Below are 10,731 nucleotides of genomic sequence, written 5' to 3'. Positions count from 1 at the left end.
TCACATCATATGGAGCTGTGTACTGTACCTGTTAAACACTTTACATGTGTAGTTGCTGGGAATGTAGCTCTCGACTCCTGTAGCTGAGGAACTCACTCTCCACCACTCGCCTTCACTATTACACACACACACACACACACACACACACACACACACACATACACACATTACTCTCTTAATTTCACCAGTTATGAAAAGCTAGCTTTTGTTTTATCGGGTTATTGATGTCCTAATATGGCATCCGTTTACAATGTCTTTCATGCACTTTTGCTTCATTTTTATTTATTTATTTTTTGGTCAAGCTGTTTTGACACCTCAAATTTCACACACACACACACACACACACACACACACACACACACACACAGTGGTGTGTGTGTAGCCTGTGGTTTTCTAATGACTAACATTTTTTAATACAGTCCCCTATGCTTTCGCTAGAGTAATTCCTATTGGAGAATATTTTGATTTGAAGAACGATCATGCTGTCTTGCTTGACTTGGAAATAGACTCGGATACACGGACCCTGTGGTGAAATGCCACCAAGCACCCAGAAACTTTTCACCAACTTTTTGTGTGTTTTCTATGTAAATAATAAGGCTGTAAGAAACAGACACTTACTCAGAAAGCACGTTGAGTCTCTCCCCAAATCTGATCGAGCAGTCGGAGGGAGATCCTGCCGGATAGTTATACAGAGCAACCACTACGTACCTGCCATCTGGAGACAGACAGAGACAGACATAAAGATTAAGCAACATGACAAACTGTTTCATCACCTGACCACATCACTGCACTTCTTAAGCTAGAACCCTTCTTTACATCTCATCCTGCTCTTACACGCATAGACTTTGCAGAGCTGAGCTGCAATCAACAAAGAAAATATTCTCAAAGAGATCCAGTGATCACACGTACAATATAAACAACTCGTGATTATAACAGCTGTTCTAGATTGTTTCCCCATCATGTGTTCAGAACTTTTCCACTTGGGTTCTGTTATAACATTGTACTGATTATACTGTGTGTTTGTTCTGTCCGGCTGAAACGTTGTGTATGGTGAGGTGTATTTGGCAGGCTTGCACTCACCCATGGTCTGGGCCTCAACCGAATCCAGCAGGGGTGTGTGAGGGACACTGCTACGCCTCCCTTTACTTGGCCTGCTGCCCATGATGCTCCTGATCAGCAAAACTGCAGACTAGATTAAAACACAGAGCAGGCACGTCAAAATGTAGCGTGGAGGCACCTGGTAAAAATCGCAAATCGATTTCCCAAACTGTTCAAAAAACAATTGTCAGTTTTTCTGAAGAATTGGAGGAAGGGATGATGAAACCGCTTTTTCACTCTGACCAACATTTTCCAACCACAGTTTCAATATCGCAAACACATCTCTGTGAACTAAGGCAAGTCCGGTCTAAAAATAGAACGAGCACAACGCTGACGTTCAACCATTATCTGCAAATACACCAGTGCACCAAAAAATGTGCGAAAGGACAGATTTGACATGCGTCAGCGCCATAAACAACCTAGGTCACATGATGTTTTTCAGGCATAGGTACCAATGAGGGATAAAGATGAATAAAGCCTTGACACGGGTTCTGGAGCAGGTGATATGCAGTAAAGGAAACATTTTGGAAGGTAATGATCTAGAATGATTTGGGGTGCAGAAATTTCAGGATGAAGTCAAGACACCAGAGATTATTGAGCCACGACAGCAACATTTACATATACTATAATACATACTGTAGCAACAAAAAAAGTATTGGAATATTCTATATTGTAACACGAGGCCTTCAGCAAAATGCTCAATAAACAGAAAGGACTGATTTCATCTGTCAAATATCCTCTGACTGCTAATTTCATATGATGATACGTGAACTCATATGATTGCTGCAGCACAGATAAGCGAATAGCCACCTGGCAGACAGATGGGTCTCACCGGGTCATCAGAGTCTCTCAGTCCAAGACAGAGACTGAAATTATTCCTGCTGCACTGACCGATACATCACACTGCATACATTTACATTTCACATTCACAGCGTTTGTGAGACACTCTTATCCACAGTGACTTACAGAAGCGCTTTGTAGTATCTGTTAGAAACGTTTCCTCATACCTGTATAAATACGTGAGGGTCTGAGAAGACTAAAGAATCTCAACTCGATACTAAAAAGTATCCGTTTCAAGCCCTATCAGAATGAATTTAGTATGCAGCAAAAACAGTACCTACAAACACATGCTACTCCACTAACATAAGTACAGCATAGTAAGGATTCAGAATCCAACAATTAATATGTACGTTTTGACACTTGTACAATACGTCATTATGTTCTGATGAAAATGAATGAATGAATGAACAGTGTATGAAAATCTCAAATATAACTGACATTTTTGCTAATTACTACACGTTTCGGTTTTTTTTTTTTTTTTTTTTTTTTTTTTTTGGAGGGCAGAGGTAAAACAGTAGCTGCTTCAGTTGTAAGTCCATTCGGCCAGATTTTTGAACCTGCCATTCATTCTCAGAGGTACCAGAGGTCAGGTGCTGAGCTTTTTAAAGCATGGTTGGTTTTCAAAAGTGACCATTTCACCACCACATCTCACCAAAACAAGACAAAACAAAAAAATGTATATTTTTTAACTTTACGCCTAGCTGCAATCTCAAGCCGCCATTTATGTTCTTCAACTTAGAGATATTCGAAGGAAACCTAATCAGTGCTTTAAAGTTAAGCTTACCTCATATTTCTCTGCCAAGCTGTGATACCAGTTGTTTCTCCTCAGTGGTTGCAGATCGTCCGTTTGGCACCGAGTTGAACAAAAAGTGTCAAAAACAACTCATTCCTGGCGCTGTAGACACGTGTTTCTGATTGGTGGATGAGTGTGAAGTCAGAGAAAAGAGGTGACTTGAAGATCAGGCCTCTAATGAAGGCAGCGTTTCGTTTGATGAAGCCTGCTGTAGAAAGATGCATGTGCTCTAAGAAACTGTCAATCCTTTTGTGGTTCAGAGATATGAAAAACAAACTGAGACAGACTGCTTTATGTACAACACACACACACACACACACACACACACACACACACAAACCCACAACATGCACTAGCAGCAGTTTCCTGTGAGTCGGTGCAGAGAAACTTCGAAACGTTTATACCATCACTTTTACCAAATGAAAAGAATCCAATCAATAATTATAGTGAAGACAAACATTTTTTTTTAAATGGATCCAAGTAATGCTTGAGTAATACATTAGAGTTTGAAAATGGTGCAACAATGATGGTGTTGCTTCTTTAATTGATGATTTCTTTCAAATCTCTGTGATTCATCCAGCCATCCAACTGTTGACAAGCAAAAGTCAGTGACTATTTTTTCCAAATTTGGTGCAAAGCTGGGCAACATATTCAGCACATCAACTGTTATGAAAAACAACAACAACAAAAACTGCCACCCTTAAATACTGAAATATTTGTGATATGCTTGGTGCTATATTTGGGTCACTGACAAATAAGGATTTTGAAAAGACAAAATCTAAAAATAAAGCATATATTTGGCAAATAGTTTTTTAAAAATGCAACTATGTGAATTTTGCAATTTCATGCTCATTCATCAGCCATGGTCTTTAACATGATCATGTAGTGTGACCAATATATTGGTCCTTCATTATGCTTAACATATTACAAGCACAGTAACATCTGTAGAAAAACACACATGCATTAGTTTTGAATTCCCATCTCCTATAGCTGCAGTGTATCAGTGATTCATATTTCAGCCACAGAACTCAGAAGTATTATTTTGAATTTTAATAGGGTTACTGCATGACATGATGGATGGTCACACCAAATGATGATGGCAAAAAAAAAGCCACCTTAGCCAAAAGAAATAATAAATAATTATATAATAAGAGGATGTTTGCTCAATCAGAAAACCAGGACATTCTGCCTACACATCACTCAGGACATTATCCAGTACAAACGGGCAACTGTACTGCAACTCCTACTACACGTACACAAGGACTGTCCTCTCCTCAGCTAAAATAGGAATATATCCAAAGCAATACACCCAAAATTATTAATCCTATTGCTAGAATTCTTTTTTTCCCCTCACTAATTTCAAGTTTCAAATAATCTTGTTCTCTTATCAAATAACTTTGCTGATTTTATGCATTAATTTTTTTAGAAAGAAGCAAACGTATCTGCAAATAGAATAAGAATTTAAAGCTTGAATATATATATTTATATGTGTGTCTATTTAAAAAGTCTAGTAATAGGTTTAATAATCTTATAATAGGAAATACTAGATACATATGACTATATTCAAGATGTTTCCACTTGATAAGATGTACTTTTCTTTTTTTGCAGTGTGGTTAAAAAATCCAGTGCAGAAGAAATCTCACTTTTCTCACATTTGGCAAACATCTGATAAAACATTAACATTAAGCCTTCTTTTAAAATGTTTTATTCAAAAAGTGCAATGCGTGTTAGAAACACTTTGTATATGTTATCTGAACAGAGGTGTAAAGGATTATGCAGCCTTCTATCTCTCTCATCTTTGTCTGTTGCTTACGGTCTGTATTTATCAGGTCACGTCAAGATTACATATATTACAGCTTTTTTCTTCAATGCTAGCTTAAGCAATTTTGTACAGTGTTAGGACAAAAATGTTAATGCATGATATATGATAGATAAGTGGCCATATTATGAAAAACCAAATTCACAAAACCAGCCCTTACATAATTTCTAGTTGTGGCTTACATAGCCGCGTTATTTAGTCCATACATTAAAAACAACATATACTCATCACATAAAGATACAAAGATAAGTGAGATACGTGCTGACTGCCTCACTGTATGTTCTAGCGCCAACGGAAAATGGACTCAGCATTCTAACATCCCTTATCACAGTGTGCACTCTGAGTAGTTGCAGAATTTTGGTTAGCAAGTCTATAAATAGCTGTATACCACCTGTGGCCAAACGCAGAAAGAGACGACCGGTTACTGGTCGGAAATTTTCAAGTGCACTGCAGTATTATTATATATATATGTTTTGTTTTTGACATTTTCCACACAAATACAGCAGACCATTTCGAGAAAACACCGAACTGTTTACTAGGAGTGTATTTGTAGGTTTTGGTCTTTTAAGGATTTTTTTTTTTTTTTTTTTTTTTTTTTTACTAAAGGAATAAAAAGGTCAAAACAGAAATCACAGAAGCTTTCACTGCACATGAAGTCTTCACTCCTTTACTACTTAAAACTCTTGATTAGGTTTTTGGGTTACACATTTAAAAACTGTATGGTTTTGTTATGTAAGTCAGGAGGACATCTTTAATGTGAAATAGACACTTCAAATTAACCTCAAACAAGGAATTATTTAGAAAAAATAACAAAGTATAAAGCATATAATAACCTTAGCTGAATAAGTTGTTATACTCGTTTATAAGAAGCCTGTAGCTACTGTATGCTCCGAGTAAAACAATCACATTCACAAGGCCTTCAATGAAAATAATCAACCTTCTGCCTACGGAAGACGGATAATCAAATAGTGCAGAAAATGTAGCATTGCCAAGTTGATAAGGCAAGGAGAAAGTACAGCAGGAAAACTACCAGCTACAGTAGCTTTTAAGAAGCTGCAGGAATTTCCCCCCTGTATGTGACAGTTTCCCATATTCTGCCTGTCTGGGCTATGGGGTAGGGTGACAAGGGCAAACAAACAAAAAAACACCTAAATCATATGGTGACGAGACTTTACTTCTAAAAAAAAATATGTTTGGTGCAAATGCAGCACTGATAACCTGCAATCCTCCAACAAGATGATAACCCAAAGCACCAAATGAGCAAAGGAATGGCTTCCAAAAAGTAAGCTCAAAGTCTTGGGAAGTCCAGACCTCATTCCCTGAATGCTGCAAGGAAAATGAAAAAATAAAGGTGACTTACATTTCATATTAAAACAAACGTACTATAATAATAATAATAATAATAATAATAATAATAATAATAATACAAAATATAGCTGACAGATACAACAAACCTGCAGGTGAATGTGGGATTGGTGAACTTTCTGCAGGAAAGAGCAGGACTGGTCAAGCTTTCAGAGGAAGCAGGTGGATTGGTCTGCCTCACAAAAAAGGGCTTCGAGATTTCTGCCAGTGTTGGAGGGATTGGTCAAATATTATGTGGGGGTAAGCTAGACTGGTCACATTTTCTTCAGGAATATGCAGGACTGGCCAAACATCATGCAAACTTCACTTTCTTTGGGAGCACATGAAGATTGGTCAAAACTTCTGAAAATGTCGTCAGAATTGGTCAAATTTGCTTCTGGAGAGGGTAGGATTGGCCAAATTTCCTGCCACAGTGAGTGGGGTTGCTGAAAATTTCTGTGGAAAGCAGATGTCAGATTATTATGTCAGATTTTCTATGTTTTTCTATGACCATGTCAGATTTTCTGATGGTGTGGGCTGCATTATGCAAACGTTCTGTGGGAGTTGGTGGAATTGGTCAAACTATCTGAGAAAGCAGTTGAGATTGGTTTAAATTTGTTGCAGGAGTGGTCAAACTTTCTGAAAAAGCAGTCAGGATTTGTCAAACCTGTGAGAACAGGCAGAAATTGGTCCAAATTTCTGAGGAAGTAGGCGGGTTTGATCAAAGTTTCTGAAGGAGCAGTCAGAATTGGTCAAAGTTTCTGTAGGAATGTTTGGGATTGGTCAAACTTATTATGAGAGCAGAATTCCTTCAGGAGCATGATTGGGGGGTGGTAGTAGTGTTTAGACCACTACACTTCTATATGTTTGTCGATGCAGCAGTTAGTGTAGGGTATTTAACAAATTGTACAATGAAAAAGTCAAACATTTGATATTATTTTGCTAGCAAAAAAAATGATAACACGTTTATGTATAACCTCTAACTTTATTAATTAGTACAAATCAATACACTCAGCAGAAGTACAGCGCCCCCTATATGCTTAGAGGACAAAGCCTGATGTCACAAGCTCACTCAAGGCAGTACAATCATAGAGCAACAATGAATACACATCCAAGGATACATTATAGCAACAGTATTTATATTAATAGTAGTAATAATAATATAGCTACAAAATCTAATAGAGGAAGTAATCAGTACAGTTCAAGTAAACTGGAATATCTATTCACTGTACAGGAGGGGTGGAGGAAGTTAAAACCAAACCCCTTTGTCAAATATTTGTTAGCAGGGAGTGTATAGTTTAAATTATTAAATTCACCACAACTATTACGAGATTATAATGAATGACCATGTCTCTCTTTTCCTCTCTCAATAGGCTATAGAGACTAATGTGTTTGTGAAGTTGTTTGTTCTGCCCAGGTCATTCTCTCTAAATGGGTTTTACCTAGTAGTCATAAGAGTTTATTGAAAGGCAGCTATGCCAGAAAAACTGTGTTCTGGTCTAAATATATCAATACATCTGTGTTACAGTGCAAAGTTACCCCATGGGTGGTTGAGGTCTACAGTATCTGCAGAAACAGCTGAACAAAACAAATCCCAATATACACGTCCATTAAGTTACATTAAAAAGGGCATGCTTATCAATAGATTTTTGTGAGAATGTACAGAAAAACAAGGTTAACAACTATTCTGCAATCTAGAGACTGATATTTTCACGAAGCACAGAATATTGACAGGAGAACAGAAAACTGTGGTCAAAAGCGAAAAAAAAAAAATACAAGTCAGTGGCGTGCGCCATAATCAAATGGAATGAAGAGATGGACGGAGAGATGTGAGATGTGGTTTGGTCTTCTCTATAGTACGAAAAAGCAATAGGAAGATGCATCCTTCTCAACAACAAGTGCCTTCTGAACATGAACACTTCTAACAAAGAGACATCAGTCTTCATCATATGCACATATCAGGAACCGATTAAGATTTAAATAAAAAAACAAACAAATGCATACAGATTTATGAATATGAGGGAAAATATGTGAGAAAATGTGGCATAAGGAGACAGAATTAGAGGCAGATTTAGCAGGACACCTCCATGGTTTGTGGTCTGGCTTGGTTCTCGTGTCCTGGGCTGGCAGCAGCGCCCTCCTGGGAGTTATTGTGAGAGCGGCTTCGTGCGCCTTCCACGGAGTTCATGCTGGAAGCTGAGTGGGTACGAGAGCGTGCCAAGCGCGTCATGCTGGCAGTGGGCACTGAGAGAACAAGAGACAGAGAGAAAAAAAGAAATATGAACAAAGGTGGTGAAGCTATAAACGAAGGATGACTTTGAAAAAGGCATGTAAATAGTTTAGAATGTACAGAATTGAACTACTGTGACGTGAGGCTGGATCTGGAAAGAGGCACACGTTCGATACTGTGTTCGTGACATTCCATTCGTGATGCAATGGTGGTCCAGTATCAGGGAGAATAATGAGTAACCTCACTGGGATTCTTCACAGGTGAAAGTCCCAGTTCAGCAGCAATTAAGTGCACTTACACACTGCTGAGATTTCAATACAGTACACACTCATTTCTGGCTGTCTGACTTGGCCAAGGTTGGAAGGGCACAAGGCTTAAGTGTTGTTAAACATGTTCCTTATTAACTATCTTTTTTATTATAATCACTTATTCATCACAAAGCATGTTGCTTAGTAACTACTACTATCATTCATTCAGTACAGTGAAACTAATAGGAAAGGTATGAAATTAAAAAGGAGTGAGGACGTTTGGACCTGCCAGTGGGTCTAATGAGTTTACATAGAAATGAAAGCCAAATGGAGCAAGGTGGTCAAACTCTTCCAAGTCTGCAAATATGCCTTGTGTCTTCCCGCCTGTGGCCATAAAACCAGCATGTAAAGATTTAGCCACTGCTAATTCGTCATTATTCTCATATGAAAGAAGGGAAATCCCTGGGTTACAACCGAGTTCCAATTCATTTTTACTGTGGCTGAAAAAATGAATATTCGGAAATTGCATGTAGAAATGCAGGGATTCCATGTAGAGATGCAGCATGCAAAAGAGCTTAGGTTAATGTTTACAACAAAAAAAGTAGCATCAGAGAGCAGAAAGAAAAAAAAAAAGACGAAGAAAAAAAAAAAAAGAGGAAAACCTTTGATAACCTGTCCCCAGGGTGCTCACACAGACACCCTCTCGACATGAAGAAAAACAGCATATTGGAGTAATGACCACATAATCATGCTACTAACACCATGATGCAGAGACATTGAGAAACACAGAACTGAATGTCAGGGGACTGGCTGAATGGCAAGAGCTGAGAGAGCGGGAGGGAGAGAGAGAGAGAGAGAGAGAGAGAGAGAGAGAGAGAGAGAGAGAGAGAGAGAGAGAGAGAGATGCTGAACAGACAAATGAGGGGACAAGACACTGGAAGTGCAGCCTAAAGTGGTGTCTAAACTCCTGGTACCTGCTTCGCTGTTCAGATGGCTGAGGAGCACATGGGGGACTGTTCACGTTTGACGGAGGGGTCAAAGAGGAAGAGGAGAGAGGAAGAGAGACGAGGAAAACAAAGATGTTACTACTAAGACCCTTTTTTTTTTCCTTTTTTTTAAAAAGACTGAAGAGAAAGAAAAGACAGATTAACAGGAGGATCATGGGAGAAAGCGATAGAACCTTCTCTGTCTATGGAGAAACCAACTCTGCCAGAAGAGGCTATATTTCTACTCTTTATACACAAAAGACCCAGTATCAATCATAACTTACTTTATGCCAAGCCTAACTCTCACTTAGCCAGAGCATTAACTGCAGAAATGTTTACATCGTTACCTCAATTGCAGTAAATCAAACACTGAGCAGAACTCACAGACGAAATATGGATGAAATAAATGGAAGGTTACAGAATACACATTTTAGACTTTAAGTACTTAGGCCTTGGTTTTTCCACACTTCTAACAAATAAAATTTACTGCTAAGTAATTGTAATGTAAATTTATCTGCTTTTGGTCTCTTGCTTGCTTCGTACAAGACACAGCATCTGCTAATACACCAAAAGACCGACCTCTGACATGAAAAGTTTTATTAAATGTTGTACCTAGAGCAGCTATTACCAGTTATTTTGTTATTCAAATAACCTGCAGAATACGGTCTCAAATATTCTAATATTCCATAAGAATACAAAAACTCAACACTCCATTCATTGGTTTTTATGAATATGAATAATGAAAGAAAACCAGCAGCAGCATACAAATCGTGAAAGGTTCACCTGTGGGATGATAACCCCATTGCATTTAATATAAAAATAATAATAATAATAAAAGATTAAAACCTACTTAATTAACTTGTTCAATCAACAACTTGTTAAAAGCAGACTGTATATGTTCTTCCAGAATCTTTAAGATATGTCTACTGGCATTCAAGCCCCAGAATGTACTAGGATGAAATAGGCTGGACAAGGCCAAAATAAAATAATAATAATAATAATAATAATAATAATAATAATAATAATAAAAAACCCTACCCACACCAAAAGATAAAAAGCCAAACCCAAACAAATCTGCTCAAATGACAGACCGACACAGATGACAAAAAAATGACAATAAAATTACAGATGATTGCAAAGTCAAATTCCTAACATCAGTTTGTAGTTTTTTTTACTGCCATTTTTATGTAATGTAATTAATATCCCTTTCAACCTTTTAGAACTAAAGCCTTTTAAACAAAAATGCTTGACCTGAACAATACCTAACACAAAAGAACATTTTCTGTTTTGAAATGCCAGTTAGTCTAACCCAAACCCGGTGGTTGTGGTTAAAACAAGACTCCTACAACAGAACCTAACCTGAAGGAAAACAA

The 10,731-nt window shown here is 37.8% G+C and overlaps 2 protein-coding genes across 5 annotated transcripts in view; both read right to left on the bottom strand.

Annotated features, from left to right (window-relative positions):
• Positions 1-3,330, bottom strand: part of sla2b (Src like adaptor 2b) — a 7,466-nt gene extending 4,136 nt beyond the window's left edge. For all 3 annotated transcript variants that reach the window (XR_008387856.1, XM_053642746.1, XM_053642747.1), the window contains exons 1-4: positions 2,723-3,330; positions 1,081-1,189; positions 619-715; positions 29-115 (exon numbers count right to left, since the gene is read on the bottom strand). Coding sequence is in view for 2 of the 3 variants with exons in the window: in XM_053642746.1 (XP_053498721.1) it covers positions 29-115; positions 619-715; positions 1,081-1,162 (266 nt within the window). In the remaining variant the exon portion in view is untranslated. The remainder of the gene's footprint in view (positions 1-28; positions 116-618; positions 716-1,080; positions 1,190-2,722) is intronic.
• A 3,852-nt stretch (positions 3,331-7,182) lies between these two features.
• Positions 7,183-10,731, bottom strand: part of ndrg3b (ndrg family member 3b) — a 68,754-nt gene continuing 65,205 nt past the window's right edge. For both annotated transcript variants that reach the window (XM_053644370.1, XM_053644371.1), the window contains one exon: positions 7,183-8,138. In XM_053644370.1, the coding sequence (XP_053500345.1) occupies positions 7,966-8,138 (173 nt within the window). In that variant the 3' untranslated portion in view covers positions 7,183-7,965. The remainder of the gene's footprint in view (positions 8,139-10,731) is intronic.

The sequence above is a fragment of the Ictalurus furcatus genome, chromosome 15 (genome assembly GCF_023375685.1).
Source record: "Ictalurus furcatus strain D&B chromosome 15, Billie_1.0, whole genome shotgun sequence".
In the NCBI taxonomy this organism is placed as follows: Eukaryota; Metazoa; Chordata; class Actinopteri; order Siluriformes; family Ictaluridae; genus Ictalurus; species Ictalurus furcatus.
This window is presented reverse-complemented; position numbering and strand designations above follow the sequence as displayed.